Genomic DNA, 18159 nt, shown 5'->3' with positions numbered 1-18159 from the left:
GGAAGCTTAGTATTTCCAGCAAAATGGTTTTTATCGAGGTATTCTCAAGATCCTTGCAGTTTAAACTTCCTCATTGCCTCGAGCAAAGGCCGAAGGAGGAGAAACATGAACTGTCATGGAAGGCGAAACGTACAACATGCTCCTGTGGGGTGACCTGAAATGAAAACTGTTCTTTAAAAAAGCCTTAAAAAAGGCATTTTCTACCTGTCTCACGACTTAAACTAGGGTCAACCTCTCTCTTAACTTCGATGCAGAATTCTTCTTCGAATACGTGGTCGCCTATATATATTTAAGCGACCTATTCGAATAAACACTCTGCATCTATATGTGCTGGAAATTAAACCTGCACCTGTCTCTTTCTCTCTCACACACATACTTAATACATATATAAAGATATATAAATGCATATATGTGTGTGTGATGCAGCTTTAATTTCCAGCACATAAAACAAGCCAATCTTCAGTGAGCCCTTTAACCAATGATCAAACCTTAACATCTGCCATATTCAAAAATGGCTGTTTAAGCGAGGCCAACTATAATTTCACCTGTCACGGGAGTTTCCCCGACCTAAACCAACATGTCCGCCTTGGTTCGCTCTGAGGAAAAGAAAACTGCCCAAAGCAAAGATGGCCGCCGCGCCGAACAATTTCTGCCCTCATCCAACAGGGCTGCCGACTCCCGCAGTCCCTCTTCTGGCTTAGGGAGAGGCGGCCTAGCGGCTGAGGAGGAGAGGGAGGGGCGTGGCCTCTGCCAGAGAAGGGAGAGAGAGGGAGAGACGGGGGGGGGGAAGAGGCGTGGCTTCTCCGAACCGGAAGTGCCGCGCTGCCTGTCTCCAGCTGGTTGTCATTTCGATCGGAGGCTCGGTCCTGTGGAGACGACGACGACGACGGTGGCGGCGGCGGCGGCTGAGGCGGCCGGGCCGGAGTGGCGAACCGGCGGATCGACAGAGTAGCCCAGCGCCTCGTGATTAAACAGGAGCCCCCCCCCCGGTCCTCCCGCCCGAGAAACAGTTGTGTTACATGAGGGGAAAAGAACGACGCCGGGAGGAGCCGAGGCGGAGGAGAAGCAGCCGCAGCCTCAGCAGCAGCCGCCGCAGCCCCGGAGCATCAGCAGCGGGAGGAAAGGCAGGACCCCTGGGAGCCGCCACCGCCACCGCCGCCTCCCTCGCCGCCTCCTCCTCCACCCTCCGGAGCCAGGCTTGATATCGCCCCTCCCTGCTCTTTCGCCACCCAGCGATCCTCGTGACCCTCCCTCCCTTGAGAAACCGGCTCCCATGGGGGAGAGAGGAGCCCGGCCCCCCGCCAGCGCCATCCCCTCCCCGCCGGAGACTGCGCCCCTCCTGAGGTAAAAGTCCTTCTGCGGGGGTGGGGGTGAAATCCCTGCTCTCTTTCATTCTCCCCCCCCCCTTCTGAGGGAGCAAGGGCGGCATCAGTCCTATATTTTCCTCCTCACCTTCCCCCACCTTCGAAAGAGGTTCGTCTCTCTTCTCTCCAACCCTCCCCCCCCCCGCTTTCTAAATATTCTCAGTCCAAGGATCTGAGCCCGATCTCTCTCCCCCCCCCCGCTGTCGCACAATAAATTATTCTGCTGATGGCTTTAAAATGCCTAAACTCTGCTTGCCAGATATACTTATTTCAACCCCCGTCCCCCCTCCAAACACTTGACTGCTGATTTTTCTGAGGTGAAAATTTTCCTCTGCAGGCAGCCAGGATTCATCTGAAGGACACACAAATATCGGATCATAATAGGAAGCGAGCTCGGAAAAGCAGCAACCAGGAACCCACCCAACCAGCGGCAGCAACAACAAGAATCCACCCTCCTCCTGCACAACTCAGTCCGTACACATACACACAACACGCAGTGAATGCAGATATCTAGAGATTAAAACAGGAACAAATCCTCGCACCCTCCCCTGCTTTATATGGAAAGGACTTGTCAGAAGGGCATCCGCATAGAGCATATTATACATATAGTCCTACAAGGCAAAGGCAGTAGCAGCACAGGTTGGGGGGGTGGGGAAAGCTCTCCTGTACAACTTGCTCCACCATTGAAATCTTGAGGTAAAAATTTCAGATTTTTAGCAGCAAAGACTGTTAGAATAGAACACAGATATATATTAGATTATATAGAATTTATTAAATTATTCCAGATTTAAATATATTTTTGGAGCTGTGAAGGAGTGAGGAGCACCAGATGTCATGGTATTGTTTCCATTAATGTGTACATGGGCAGGTTGAAGCGGCTGTTAAGGCAAAAAAGTTTTTTAAAAATCTTTTTAAAAAAGAATTCCCAGGAGCTTTCTTTCATCCCCACTTCATTCTTGTGCATTTCCTTTTAGGAAAAAAAGGAAACCTCTTATTTTGTTAACCAAAGATTTACTTTCTATTCCTTCTGGATATTTGAAGGAAGTGAACACAAGTCTATCCATGTCAATATTTTAAGTGATCTCATTAATAAGATTCCAGGAATAATATCCAAATCAGATATCTCAAGTGGGTAGGTGGGAAAGAAGGGGGAGGTGAAAGATCTGTAGTAATTTTCAAATATCTTGCTTTAGTAGAAGAACAAAAACATTTTAAAGTTTTGTTTTGTTTTTTCTTTCCAGGCGGAATTAAAATCCTAAATAAAATAAATGGGGGATTACGGGTTTGGCGTGTTAGTGCAAAACAACACCGGGAATAAGTCAGCTTTTCCAGTCAGATTTCATCCACATCTGCAGCCTCCGCACCACCATCAAAATGCAACCCCCAGCCCCGCTGCTTTTATAAATAACACAGCTGCCAATGGCAGTAGTGCTGGGTCAGCTTGGCTCTTTCCTGCTCCAGCTGCCCATAACATTCAGGATGAGATTCTGGGGTCTGAAAAATCTAAAACTCAGCAACAGGAAAAGCAAGACTCCCTAGAAAAACAGCAGCTTTCCCCTAGTCAAAGTCAGGAAGCAGGCATGCTGCCTGAATCAGAGAAATCTAAATCTGAAGAAAACCAGGGGGATAATTCTTCCGAGAACGGCAATGGGAAGGAGAAAATAAGAATAGAATCGCCAGTGTTAACAGGATTTGATTATCAAGAGGCTACAGGGCTGGGTACTTCAAGCCAGCCCTTGACATCTACAGCATCTTCTCTGACTGGTTTCAGTAACTGGTCAGCAGCTATAGCTCCTTCTTCTTCAACAATAATCAATGAAGATGCGAGTTTCTTCCATCAGGGAGGGGTTCCTCCCGCTTCAGCTAATAATGGTGCTCTGCTGTTTCAGAATTTTCCACATCATGTCAGTCCTGGCTTTGGGGGTAGTTTTTCCCCTCAGATTGGACCCCTCTCTCAACACCACCCTCATCACCCCCATTTTCAGCATCATCACAATCAGCATCAACAACAGAGAAGGTCTCCTGCAAGCCCTCATCCACCTCCATTTACGCATAGAAATGCTGCTTTTAATCAACTGCCTCATCTTGCTAATAATCTTAACAAACCACCTTCTCCATGGAGCAGCTACCAAAGCCCATCACCTACACCGTCTTCTTCATGGAGTCCCGGTGGCGGTGGTGGATATGGTGGGTGGGGAGGGTCCCAAGGGCGAGACCACCGCAGGGGACTGAATGGAGGAATCACACCCCTGAACTCCATCTCACCCCTGAAGAAGAATTTCCCAAGTAATCATATCCAGTTGCAGAAGTATGCACGGCCCAGCTCCGCTTTTGCTCCAAAATCTTGGATGGAAGACAGTTTGAACAGAGCTGACAATATCTTTCCCTTTCAGGTGAGATTATTCTACTAATACTAAATAGATTATTCATAAATGTGTTAAATGGTTGCAGAAATAGCAGGACACTGTTGTTTTTGCATGGTTTCTATTATTAGAGCTGAGGACTTAATTTTAAAAATACACCTCTTGTATATAGTTTATCCTTTGACATTTCAGGCTTCACGATTGCTCATTCTGAATCATGAATGTTCCGTATAGTGTTTGTCAGAGAAGTAACTATAGCCTAAGAGTGCATCTGTTATATAGGTAGTTTGTTGTCAAGTTAATGCACCTGATCAATAAAACAGTTGCAAGAGTGATTATTGAAATAATTCTTTTGTGGGGTGGATAAGTCCTAAAAAAACTGAGCAGCTGAAATGTAACCCCCCCCCCTTTTTTACCATATGGCAATAGCATTATGTTTTCAGTACACAAGTACTGGATCCTAAAACTGGACTATCGGAAAATATGCCTATGGCTTTGTGAAATTTCTCCGTTCAATAGGAATGCATCTGTTAAAAAAAAAAATAGTCCACTGGGATTTACAGTTTTCTTACAAAATGTTGAGCTGATCTCCTCCAGCAAGGGCAATAGATTTTGGTAGATTATAAGTCATTACTAAAAATAGATATAGACTCGCTTCAGACATTGGCCTATGCTGTTCAAATGAGGCCATATGTTATCAGGAAAGAGGCTGTGTGCTTAAAATGTATTGGGAATTTGTCTCCAGTTTCTGAAGGTTAATTACTATTAAAAACAGCCAGCTATGTAATCAGTGAAAATCTGGACAATGGCAATTTTATTTTTTATTTTGGAATTTGTGATTAAGCTTGGTGGGTTTAATTTTTTTTATAAAGAGGATTTTGAAACCTAAGGATTCATGGGCAGTATGTGAAAAAGCAAAGATTGCAAAATTTTTGTTGCATTTCTAGGCATGGTATAAGCAAAAAACATGGTGTGACCTAGTTTTGTTGTAATTTGGGATAGGAAAACCAGTAGATCAGAAGAAACCTATACTTGACTTAAATACAGTCTTAAAGATCTAAATATATTTTATAATCTAGTTATACTGCACAGAGAAGTGGAAGTTCTTGTATTCTCTTGCATGCAGTTCTCTGGTAAAAGTACTATCATTAATGAGACTTTTTAGTTCATGCTGTATAGCCAGAAGTCTTGAAATAATTTTTCAGACTGGAAGTGTATAAAAGGCTCGTGTAGAAGACCAAATTTAACCTTGGAAACCATTAGCACTAGCACTGTCACTGCAGCAAGCTCTGGCTTCCTGTTTAATTCATTCTGTACTGTGACAACGTAGCTACACTGTGACAGAATAAGACCGTGTCCTTACTCCTGTAGTTAAGGCCTCAAATCTATGAATGTCAGAGGTGGAAATTTTCTGTTGGTGTACTGGCACACCATTTTTGGGTTGCTGCTCTTGGGGCTATGGTCTGTATCTTGACACATGCTTTTCTTATATTGTATTGTGGTCAAAAATAATTTGTGGCAGTAGGTTGTTGTCTGTTTACTTAAGCAGTAAACAGAAGGCCATGGCAAGATCAAGTCTGATGTTTTCTTGTGCCTAGCAAAAGAAAGGTATTTTAATGAAATGGCTTCCAGTTTGTCACTGCTTGAGTTCTGTGATGAGCAAGACAAGAGCAGGACTTCAAAAGAAGAACCTAGCACTCAAGCAAATCCTCTTATGAATTTTAATATAATCTTGGACATTTACCTTTTCTAGTATAAAATCCATAATGCTTTTTTTCTTTGCACAAATAACTAAAAAATAAATGAGTTGACCCTCCTTGTTCAAGTAAGCATGCAAGGTATACGCAATTCAAAACAAAATGTGCAATATAAAGTGTGTTTGCAAAGCTTTACATAAATGAAAGTTCCTAAATACATCAAATCAGGGCTGTCTCTGGACCTATAATTGCCAGAATCTTCTTGGGCCCATGTTTAGTATCACTACACACAAACTATCTTGGCAGCTATAACAAAATGGCTTAAATAGATGGCAGTGTTACTTGATCGTGACTAACCCATTCACTGGGTGACCTCTTGCTATTTTAACATATCCATACACAAGTAGCTTCCTAATATAAGTCGGCTCTTCTATAAAGAGGGGTTTTGCAATGTTTATATAAATATAATAAGTGCAGAATCTCTTTTTAGTCTCATCTGAATGCCTTTTGAAATACAAAATCCATATCCTTGAGGGATTTTCTCTTATAGCGAAAGAGCCTCTGTTAGAAGTACAGAGCTGGCTTTCTTTCTGAAGGATGTTGGCTTTAATGTTTATGTAGATATTTTACAGGAACGTAGTTTAATTATATATATTCACCTATGCTGCAGTTCATCATGACATTATGTATAAATCTAGGGTACTGTAAGCAGGAGGATGGTAACTGGCTGTTAACATGCACTCTGGATAATAGTCCAGTGGTCAGAGTGTTAGACTCGGGTCTCTTAATTATAAGCACATAGGCCTAAATTCTTCTGTCACAAATTAGGAATAAGGATTTGATGCTTTAAGGGCACTTGAGAACAAATCAAATTCTACCCACCTTGAACAGTATAGCAGTACATAAGGACCAAGTGCTTGACTGTTGATATTAATGTGATGCCAAAATGTATGTCCGGTGACATAATCCAGTCCTGCCCCTAGTAACAGCTGTTGGCACTGCTGCATCACTGTTTTCCTGGATGGGATGCTGCATTGCTGTATGAGAGTTCCCGTACTGTGCTGCTGGGGAGGAGATCGGAACACAACCAGTTCCACAATGCAGCATTTTTGAACTTAGGAGGGATTCCTGGATGTGTGAAAGTTCATACAATGTATGCAACTAATTATGATTCTTGGGGATATCCCTGGTTGGATATCAAGGATATCCCTAGTGCCATCTTATTAGGGTAGGACGCCATTATGTCTGCAGCAGTGTAAAGCAACGTTTGGTCTGCTTCAACTGAAGCAGACCTATAGACCCGGGTTGCAAATAAATGTGCCCAGACACTTTAAAGCAGGTTATTTCTCAGCTGTAGCCAGTACCAATTCTGCCCTAATGAATAGATATGCAGGCCGGGGGGGGGGGGGCGGGCGGGTAGCAGCTGGACGTGGATGGGCTGGCTTTCCTGCTTGTCTGTCTGCCCACATGGTGGTGGTTAAAGGTCTGTAAAATAGTGTGAATTGTCCTTCTGTGGTTTCTCAACCAAAAAATACAACACAGAGCAATATGAGCTGTGCTTGTGGCTCACTGTTATCTTAGTTCTGGTCTCTAAAGACACAAAGGGAGAAGAAAGCTGCACACAGAGCCAGTGTAACCTGCAGTGCAGTTTGAATCCAGAAATGCAGCAGGGAGCAATAGAGTGAGTGCATGTGGCTCACTCTCCCTTTTGCCAGTAGTCTTTTAAACTATAAAGGGTATGCATGCATTTGACATGCCAGTGCATAGTATTTCTGGCCTGGTAGAATGGGAGATTACTTGTGGCAATGGGAGATTAATTACGTTGTTAGGCCTGCTTCAAATGCTGGAGCCTGGTCTTGCAAAAACACAGTGGTGGATAATAGACAGAAAGGTAAGTGATCGCTCCGTATTTGTTTGTAAGCATGCTGTAAAAACAAAAACATCATTATGGTTGTAGAAATAATGTCCTGGCTAGAATAATGTTGACTAGATTCTGTAATATGACCTGCTTGTAATTCTCAAAATACAACGCAGCTGTCAATGCAATATACTTTTACTGAGAAAATGTATGCAAAGCACTTTGAACATTTGAAAATGCTAGATAAACTATGTGAGAAAGCAGGATATTATGAATAATATAATACTACATGCCATCTCTTTGCGATATTTCCTTTTTAAAGAAAGGCACACAAGATCATACCATTTAGCAGAAAATGGAGGCTGAGTGATTCAACTAAAGATTAATTTAATTTTCACATTGATTTAAAAACTTTTAAAAATCCTGTGAGTGTAGTGTTAGCTTATTATTCATTGAAGAATAATAAGTTATTTTTAAATAGAACTTTATCTTGCACAATAAGGCAACTATTTGGACATCTGAGGAGAAAGTTGGCAATGATGCATTATTTTTGTGGATGTTCCACTGAACTAAGTGGAGCTTATTTCTGAGTATAAGATTGCACTCCTGGTGTCTTATTGTCTTTTAAAGACCTCATTGTCTTATTTTCCATTGTGTCACTGTTTGAAGTCAGCAGTATAATAGACTTGGTCATAGCAACTGCTTTTTGCTGTTGCTCTACCCTCATGTTTACAAAGATTTTCTTCTGTGTACTTCTTCATAAAAGTGGGACACCTTGCCTGTTTAGCAATAAAGAAAGTTAAGGCTGAGATAGGAAGATATATTATTGATGATAAAAAGAATGCAATTCTATATACTTAGCTTACATTAGAGCAGATTATTGAAATATCTTGAATCTATTAACTGAAAATACATCTGTTAAACATACTCACAGACTTCTTGCTGTTAAGACATTTCAAACAAAAGTTCAGATTCTGATCTTTTCCCTGGGTAACTCCACTAAAATCTGTAGGGCTGCTTTCACACAAGTGGTTTCTCAACAGCTAGCAAAGTGTTGATGGTTTTCTCCTGCTGTGGCTATATGATAAAATCTCATAATTTGAATCAAGAGTTGTGAAAACAGATTTAGAATTTTTATCTCATTTGTTCTTAATTTTCCTATCCTTGAATCACTTCCTGGCATCAGGGTTTTCAAGTGGCCTTTATAAGGAAGTTTTGGAATGATTCTCATATTCATGTAAATAAACCAGTTACTCTGATGGACAGCAAGGAGCTAGGAGGACAACAGGGGACAGCATTTGTTTTCTGCACTTCCCAAATAGGCCCAAATTGGATTCAGTGCATTAAAAAAAGAAAAAAAAAGAAACCACAACTGGCTATACATGTGCAAGATTTACCTAGAACCAGTCTGGGAGAACATGTACAAGTCACTCCAACTCATAAAACTCAAAAGTTGTTCAGCAAGAGTTAGACGGTTTTTGCTTAAGCAATAAAGGCTTTTGCAATATTTTCCCTCCCTCTTCTTTAATATAGCCAAAACTTCAGTGCATTTAAGAACCTCTATTTAAAATCATGTCATTGAAAGAGCTGTAGAAGGAAGGTAGAACATAATGGTAAAGACAATGTACCAATCATGGCGAGAGGGGCTGAAGCAGTCTTTCTGCTCTGTAAAACGAAATATTTATATTCCTTTTGCTCCTCTCCTTTTCCTGCATTTTTCAGAGTGGTAGACATGAGTGAGGAAGAACCACTTATCTAGGATACCTCTTAGGTGATAAGGATTATTTAAATAATAGTTTTTAGATAAGTTTCAGAAACCCAAGACTTGTTTTTAAATTCAGGTGTGTTTATATGTACAGGAGCAGTGCATAAAATATGATGAGTTAACATATGCTTATTCTTTAAACAATGCTTCAATTAAATTGCTTACATCATCAGCAAACATTGTTACTGAAGCCTTAATCTTCAAAGAACTCTCACTTTAAAAGACACACCACAGCCTTTGCTACAAGCAAGTTTGTCACACCCAGACAGGCTTTTGATTCTACAGTGTTTGGCATTCATGTTGGCAATTTATGGATTAGATTGCCTCACCCTGGGAAACACAATATAGAAACATTCAGCAGTAACTATCAGGTGATATGGGTGCAAACTGTGACACATCGTGACCCTTAGTCTGTGTGTATGCATGTTCTACCTAGTAAGAGTAGAATGAAATCGTACAAGCATAGGGACGCCATATGGTGCAAGGGGTTACACAAAAAGTAGATGTCATAATTTTATGTTCTTCTTGCACCACTGAATTTTTATACAACTGCAGAACCTAGTGCCACTGCTTGAATTACAGGGGTCCAGAATCCTTACCATATGTGACATCTTAATAGTGACTATTTTTGAAAACTTTTGGAGATGTTATTTGTCTATTTGGCTAAAAGTGGAGAGATTCAGAGAGTAGAGCCTGTGGATTTCATTAAGGGCCGCCCAACCCTCCCATCAAATGAGCACTGGAAGGGATCTCCCATTTTAAGTATTGCTGTGCTTGTGGAACACAGATGATGACAGGTTTAGTTTTGAAAGTGCAAGCACTCTGCCTGAATCCAGAACAAGATTTCACTGCCTGCTGCAGGAAAAATTGCTGAAGTTCTAAAGTTGTGTTTGCACCAAAGCTTCTTGAAAGCAGAGATGTGCCATAATTATTTGTGACTCTTATTTCTAATATGTTCAAGAGTATCACAATGCATGCTCTGTATGCGGCAAACCTCAGGAGTATGCAGTCTTTAATAGTGCTTTCAGGTTTTTTCTCTTTTAAAGAGAGCCTTTCTGTCATCTGAAGTATGATTCAAGCTGGTGTGTGTGTGTGTGTGTGTGCACATGCGTGCGCACATCCACAGAATTTTAAAATGGAAATTATGGATTGGTACCAGTGTGTGGAGCAAGAACTCCTGCAAATTTGGCTCAGTTGTGCAATCTCTGCATTAAAATATGTCTCCTTGTCCTTTTGGAGGCTGATAAGCAATGGCACATGTTTCAAAATGATTTCAACCTTGAGGAAAGACACCAACCATTTTTTTCTCTTTCAAATGAAGTTATAGCACAGTGCAGAATATTAACTGACATCCTTTAGTGTATATTAAGCAAATATCTACCATCTACTACCATCAGTGTTTAGTTTTACAAAAATCTTTTTTAAACCGTGAGGTTTAATTAATTACTTAGAAGTGTCTTGCATCTTGACTAAATGTACAAAATGCATGATGATACTGGTATGTCTCTGAGAAACAGCTGCTATTTCCTTATCGGTTGACAGCCTTCTATTCTTTAGTGGTAGAAAGCAGTTATTTAGTAATGTAATCTTTATTAGTCAGGCTCTTATTAGCACAATTACTTGCTTGTTCTTTGTAGACTTTCCAATTCAGTATCCTTTGAACCACCTGTTAAAGTAAAACTACAGATACATTATAGCAAACTGCGGTAAATAAACACAAGTGCTCATGCTTTATTGTGCTGCTGGTCATCTGTTTACTTATTTATTATGCCCATATAGTCATCAGACTTGATTAATTCATTCATATAGGTATTTTGAGGTTAGCACAGTGACTTGATGTGGTGTCCGATGGGATATTGGCGGAGGGCAATGGCCATTGTTTTCATTCCCCCCAATAGAGCCAATTTGTGTTTATTTTAAAGGGAAGCTATGCAACCACTCCTCATATTTGACAAACATTGCATCTGTTTTTGTACTTCCCCATCCACACCAGAATACAAACAACCCCAGAAGAAATTGTCCTTTGGCTGGAGAAAAGTGGCTCAATTTCCAGGGGACCTGGGCAAGAGCACACTGTTCCTATTATATAGAAAAAGAAGTAAGAGCCATGTTGTATGGTAGTCCTCTTGTACTGTACCACTTCAGAATGAACACGCAAAGCTCTGCATTGGCATATTAAGCCCTATCTACTCCAGCTAGCAGCAGCTCTCCTAGGGTTAAAAAAATTGGTGCCCTACCCCTGAGCACCCCTCCCGCAATGAAGCAAACATTTGCTTCACAGAGATAAATGGATTTTGTTTTTGAGTGTTAAAACGTGAGACAGAAAGTAGAATTGCAACTGACTTGCACATCTCCTTTTAACTGTATGTTGCAGTGGGGGAAACCACTCCCAAAATGAAAACCTACTTCTGTTTAAGAGTTGGGGTTGATTCTTGGTTTCTTCTTTGTACCCTTAGTGGTTGATTTTATTATTATTATTATTATTATTATTCCTTACTTGTACCTCTAGTGAAACTGCTTGATAGCCTGTTAACATGATTAAGCATGGTTTTGCCAAAGCACAAATCATTTTCTGAGCTAGGCATGGGACAAGTGGAAGTGTGGACAAGGCTTTAGGCTCCTAGTTGCATGCCTATCAGATGTCTTCAGACACACTCCTCCTTAACTAGCAGAAAGCATGACCACCCACTCTGCATATGGATGGACCCATCCTTTGCAAGTGTGAAGCAACTTTTCTTGAATTGGGTAGCAGGGACATACTGTATTCTATTTCTTCTTGGCCATAATGCATGTTTTATTTCAGAACTGTGCATATAGCAGCTTAATTGATTAAATATGAAGAATTGATTAAATATGAAGAATCCTCCTGGAAAGATGTGAAGTGATCTGTCTATACAGAATGTTAAGAAATTGTTATGGAAGAATACCAGTAACTATAGACATGTCAGCCTCCCTTTGACAAGAAAAGAAAATAGGTTGAGATCTTCTTAGAGGTGGGAGGTGGCAGAATAGTTCAGAATATGATGAGATTATGTGCTTTAAATTAAATAAGAAGGAGCAGTGTGAAGTCAAAAGTCTGCAAAAATAGACATTAGTTCCTGTAAGTCATGTAGAGTGAACCTGCACAGCACCTATCTTCTTACCCAGTCATTGTATCCATATGTAAGTTAGGTTTGGTGAAAGGCTGCTGAGTTCATCTCATAGGAATTTCTTGTATCTCCTAAGAATGGTCAGACCCTCATTGGTTTTTAAGTATATGTCTGCTGAAACAGGATGTAAGAAATGCTCACTTGTCAAAGCTATGCTTTCCTGGATCTCCCTGTGTTTTTACACAGTGACTTGAATGTCTTCATAACTTTTCTTGATACATGAATGCAGATACTGTTGCAAGATGTGGCAGGTCTAAAACTGGCATCACACCTACTTGATGCTCACAACTCATTAATTATGACAACTGGATGACTAATTCCAAAGAGCTCCAAACCTTTCCTTAATGTTCTGTTCTAATGTTTGATGTTCAAAATTAAATAGGTATTTTTTTGCTCAATCGCGTGAGTTTTGGCTGGTGCAGAAACTTGCAAGTGCTGTCAGTTTGAATAGTATTGTCAGTACCCTGCTTATATTAAATGGGAGGATAATGTCTGTCTCAGCCATGAGCTCTGCTGACCCACAGCAGAACCCATGAGTGCTCCACTGTACTTAGCATATATGATAAGAGTAAGTAGCGTTCTAACTAAAATGGAAAATGAGCATTTTAAAAATGTTCTTAAAAATTATGCATTGCCTTGGAATGTGGACCATGCTTTTATAGTCTCTCTTTGTTGTTTTGTGAGATAACTTGTTGCATATTTTTTTTTTACCATGGGTGACCTAAGGTTTTATTTCCTGGTTGAGAAGATGGAACCTGTGTAGGCTCCTCCATTTGAGTGACAGGTATTAGGGACCAATAGAGCTCTCCTCTATTTTTCACAAGTTTTTGGCTTCCTTCTGTTCCTTCTTTCTGACTTTAGAACATGCTGATCACAATCTAGTCAAAGTCCAAAATTGTACACTAAGCCACATTACCTTCTCTAATGGGAATATAAGCGTTGATGTTCCATTGGCTTGCTTTCCAGCTATGAATTTACTTTTACGTATGAACATATCTAAAGGGAATGACCTCCTTCTAGGTCTGTTAGGATCCTGTAATGCTAAAAATATGTTTACCTCTATTCACCATTGGACTTTCCCAAAACTTTCCTTATACGCAATTGCAGTATATTGTCCTGTGTGCATGTTTCTTCTATAGCTTTAAAAAAAAACTTTGGCATCATTGAACTTGCCCATAAAGGGCCCAGTGATTAACTTGCAAAACACAAGTTAATCTCTCTAGATAACCTGAAATATTGTATTACTTCTGAAAGTTGTTTCTATGAGATGAGAGCAAAAGAATGTGTGTATAAAATAAGATAAATTCTTATTACTTTAAGGTAAGCTATTTCAATCTGAGGTTTCAGCCTGCTTTGGGACTGGAAACAGCCTTTATCACTTTTGTGGATTATTTACATCAGAAGATGGAAGGTGGACTGTGTTCCTGTCTGGACTTTTCAGTCACAATCAGTACCATTGACCAAGGGGGTAGGGCTTGGGTGCACTGTTAAGTAGGCTCTGCTTATTCCTTCTGAGACAGGGCTCAGAAAATGATGCTGGGGCAGCTACTGTTCCTCCCTGTGGCGAGTCGCCTGCAGGGTTATTTCCTTGTTCTGCTTAAGCATCTACATAAAAACTCTGGGTGAATGGACACAGTTGAAGCTGAAAATCTCCAGTTTTGAGATCTGGGCTATATAGTCATCAGTGTGCAGATACATAGACCTTTCTCATTTTCACCTGATCCTAGGGAGACAGTAAGGAAATAAGGTGGTAAGAAATTGAGAAGGATATGCATTTTAAACTCGAAAACTGTGTATACTAGCAAAGCTCAGCATCAACAAGGTCTGTTGCTTCAAGCATTGACTTAACAATTTACTTTTCATCTTTTCCCTTGTTGGGGAGTAAAGCAAGTTTTGATGGAGAATTATATTTTAAAAATATAATTCTACTGTTGGATTGCCATGCTTTTATTACTTACCTGGCCTCTTGAAAATGGGTGTAAGAGATGAGCTGGTATTTAACTTGGCGTGTCTCTACTGACTTTGGGAAATTACAGCTTGACATCAAGGTTAGGGAGCAAAGAACTGCAAGCAGGGCTCGTGTGCATAGTTAAACAAAGCCTTGTTGCTAATCCCATGTCCAGAGTAAGTTCACAATAGTTTCCTTTAGGGCAGAAACATTTTTTATTTTAATTTTTTAGGTAGGTGAGTTTAAGTAGACTACCTGGAACTAATGTTATACCCATTAAAACAACAATGAGAAATTTGAAATATAAAACAGTGGGCACGTCTTAGCAGACATGCCAACTTGGGGGGGGAGGTGTCTTCACCCCTCTGAATATTTGTTGGATATTGTTGAGGGGGCCCGGTTTCATGTCGCATGCATGTGATGTACGTCATGCATGCTGCACTTTGCAGCATCAGCGGCTGGCTCCTCCAGAGTGCTCTACCTCCTCCAGATGACACAACGTTGAACTTTCTGTTTAGTTGGGTATTTGTTGTTTCGCTCAAGAGTGAAATATGAAAGTACGTGCTAAGTGATGGTTTTGGCTATTGTATGTGAGAAATACTTGGGAAGTGTGTTACAGATGACAACATGGTAATGTCTACACTGCAAGTCGTTGTGCCTCAGTTAAATTTCTATGTTAATTCCAATGTTGGTCTCACGACACTGAATGGAATTTCAACATATGCAGTGTACTCTTGTTATCTGGAACACTAGGTAATGTGGAATACCAATATTTGAAGTAAGTAGAATTCCATGACTTGCAGTTTTTATTGAACTGCATCTGACCAGAAACTACTGATAACTGTATAGCACAGAGCAAATGACATTATGTACTGCACTGCTGCATTTCAAGTAAATCGACGAGCTCTTTGGGTTTTAAATGCTAAGAGGATGGTTTTGAGATTATGGTCATAAAAAGTTGTTTGTAATATTTAAAAATGCTTCAGATTTAAAAAGAATTATTTATACCTTTGTATAACATGTGGGGGGGGGGGATACAAGCATCAATATATCCTATCAGTAGAGTAAAAAAATAAAAGAAAAAGATAAGAAATGTAGGAGACTAAAAATTTAGCTCAATGAGAATGTTTCCCACTTGGACTATTTCACCACTTCATTTATATCAATATGAGTGTTTGGAAATGCATAACTAGTTATGTTTTACTCTAATTGCATAAAGAACTAAATATAATTGTTTTATGAAACTACTTTTACTGAGGCTTGAAGTCTGTGGTTTTAAATCGGCATTTGACGTGTCAAGCTGATGAAATTTGGCAAACATGGCCTTGCATCAGATAGGGTTATATTTTTATTATTTTGTTTATTATTCGCATATTGTGATTCTACTTTCCAAACAGGACTGGTGGTAGCTCTTGACTGTCTTAAATTTGCTTCAATATATTTTGGATATTTAAACCCCATTTCCATCCTGAATGTGCTTAAGGTAGTTTACAACAACCTAACAAAACACACAGCAAAAATTCAATGCAAAATATCAATATAATTACATACAGTGACAGCAAAACTATCCATGTTGAGACTTGAGAACTAAAATGTATTCTAAAATAAGTAAGTGTTCAGTTGACAGCTAACACCATATGATGTAGCCTTGGAGGCCTCCCAAAAAAAGTATTCCAGAGCTGCCATACTACATTGGAAAATCCACATTTTGGGTACACGTATCTAATTATCCATGGAAAGGTAGCCTATTGGAGATCCCTAAAAGTAGTGGGATTTTATATGAGAGAAAGTGTTGTCTAAAACACACAACATATTTAAGGTCATCATTTAGTGACAGTGAATTCTGAAATGCTTTTCACTAGGTCTTGATTTGCCTTAAATACTGAAAAAAAATATTTTTGGATTTTTTTTAAAATATGAGGTTGTTTTGAACTGCATTATTTGTAGAACTGATTTTGCCTTACTTACAGTGGTGCCCCGCAAGACGAATGCCTCGCAAGACGGAAAACCCGCTAGACGAAAGGGTTTTCCGTTTTGGAGGTGCTTCGCAAAACGAATTTCCTATGGGCTTGCTTCGCAAGACGAAAATGTCTTGCGAGTTCCTGCAGGGTTTTTTTCCTCCCCCCCCTTTTCCCCAAGCCGCTAAGCCGCTTATCAGCTGATTCGCTAAGCCCGCTAAGCCGCTAATAGCGCTAATCCGCTAAGCCGCTAATGGGCTTGCTTCGCAAGACGAAAAAACCGCAAGACGAAGAGACTCGCGGAACGGATTCTTTTCGTCTTGCGAGGCACTACTGTATTGTGTCTTTGATATGATTGTATTGATCAAAATGCTGTTCACTTGTTTTTAATGCTTTGTTATTGTGAGTCATTTTGAGCTCAACTTCGTTGCAAAGGTGGCATGCAAATATTAAATCAAACTAAATTGCCTTAAAGCAATTTTTATGCCACATATGAAAAATATTTACTCAAATGATGCAGACATTATATATTCTGTACAGTATCTTGTTTCTTGGTAGGAGTACCTCTTCATTAGGTTCAGATAACCTTGACTTCCTAACTTGAAGTAACAGTACTTTTGTTTCAAAATTATTGTGCTCCAAGGGACTGATCCGGTGTATACCCACTTAACATCAGTAAATGCTGCAGCCTCCAGTGCTTACAAACTGTTCTCCAAATCATTAATAGTTTGCTTTACTCTAATCAATATAAGCTGATTTGGAGTATTTTATTAAATTGCTGCTTTAAAAAAAATCTGATTTGAAAAGGTTTCTGGGTAGTTCTTAGTAGCATTCTCTTTAAACTGGTATTTGTGTTTTACTTGCAGGATCGCACGAGAACTTTTGACATGCATTCACTGGAGAACTCGCTAATTGACATAATGAGAGCTGAAAGTGATTCACTGAAAGGTAAACTTGGATTACTCTTTTCCTGCAATAAATAATTAGGCTGACATACTTGCACAAAGTATGAAGTTCAAGTATTTATAGAATAGCTAAAGCAGTTACTTCCCCCTCCTATTTGTTAGTTTGTCCAGACTCTGGACCTCCTTTTTCTTTTGCTTCAAGTGGAAGCCGTCAGTAAAACATTTGTGTGTCCTTAATGGCCTCCTTGGCATCATACCTCTTAAAAACACAGGCCATGTTTTCCAACATTGCTTTCTGAAGTGGCTTCAGATTAGTAACACTTTTAAAATGTCATTTAAAATTGAAGCCTTATCTGAAGATATGTAAAATGCACCTACCCTGTTTGCCTATTTTCCTCAGTATTTTACAGTCTTGGGCAATCCTGTTATACCATAGATATAATGTACAAGAGTCCTTTGAATATTAGGGGTTTTGTTGGAGTACAAGGTAACCAACTGACCTAGCCCTAGAGCTGTGTATGTACTGTCTGTCCGGTAAGCTGGTGGAAAAAGTGAGCTAAGCATATAAGTTACAGAAGTGATGAATTTTGGTTTGGATGAAGATACCACTCAGTGTTGTTTCATTGTGGTTCCTCTATATTGTGATACACCTACAGAACAAGATGGTGCAGAATTTGCCCCTGAATTGAAGTTTAAGGACCATTTAACTTGGGACAGGCCAAATGCACTGGTTCCACTCCATAATTAACTTATTTTCAACGACTCTTGGAATTATGGGAGAGGTAGTTCCCTTGTTCCATCTCTGCTCCTAGGCCTGGTGATATGGTAGCCTCTTTGACCGTGGTAGCTATATTTCCCATTACATGGATTGGCTCAAGCGTTCCTAGGAACAACCAGGCCCAAGAGCAGGCTGAGGCCTCAACAGTGGGGAACTATACTACTCATAATTAGGGATATAGAAGTGGCCTGAGTCCCCATTGTTCAGACTTGGAGCTGATTCGAAATCTTTTAAACTCTGGCATATGTGATGACAAAATTATCTGTTGTCATTGAGCATTTTGTGTTCCTGCAGACTCCAGTTAATCTGTGCATTATGCAGAATGGATGATACTCCTAGTCCAAATTCACTGCTGAAATCTTGTAAATTCTGAC

General features: G+C 40.0%; 1 protein-coding gene and 1 long non-coding RNA gene across 4 annotated transcripts in view; both read left to right on the top strand.

The window, feature by feature from the left end:
- Window positions 1–818: 818 nt before the first annotated feature.
- The window catches only part of CPEB4 (cytoplasmic polyadenylation element binding protein 4), a 54682-nt gene continuing 37341 nt past the window's right edge, over window positions 819–18159 (top strand). Inside the window, exons 1-4 of one of the 3 annotated variants that reach the window (XM_083593958.1) lie at window positions 819–1344; window positions 1702–2060; window positions 2606–3757; window positions 16969–17050. In XM_083593958.1, the coding sequence (XP_083450084.1) occupies window positions 2633–3757; window positions 16969–17050 (1207 nt within the window). In that variant the 5' untranslated portion in view covers window positions 819–1344; window positions 1702–2060; window positions 2606–2632. Of the gene's footprint in view, window positions 1345–1701; window positions 3758–16968; window positions 17051–18159 lie in introns of all 3 variants that reach the window. The other 2 variants (XM_083593956.1, XM_083593957.1) reach the window with 2 other exon arrangements.
- On the top strand, window positions 3768–15228 carry LOC310753288. The gene is made up of 2 exons (XR_014543318.1): window positions 3768–12980; window positions 13021–15228. It is a non-coding gene; the product is annotated as an uncharacterized lncRNA (long non-coding RNA).

This window comes from Podarcis filfolensis (assembly GCF_964270895.1).
Source record: "Podarcis filfolensis genome assembly, chromosome: 2".
Lineage (NCBI taxonomy): Eukaryota > Metazoa > Chordata > Lepidosauria > Squamata > Lacertidae > Podarcis > Podarcis filfolensis.
This window is presented reverse-complemented; position numbering and strand designations above follow the sequence as displayed.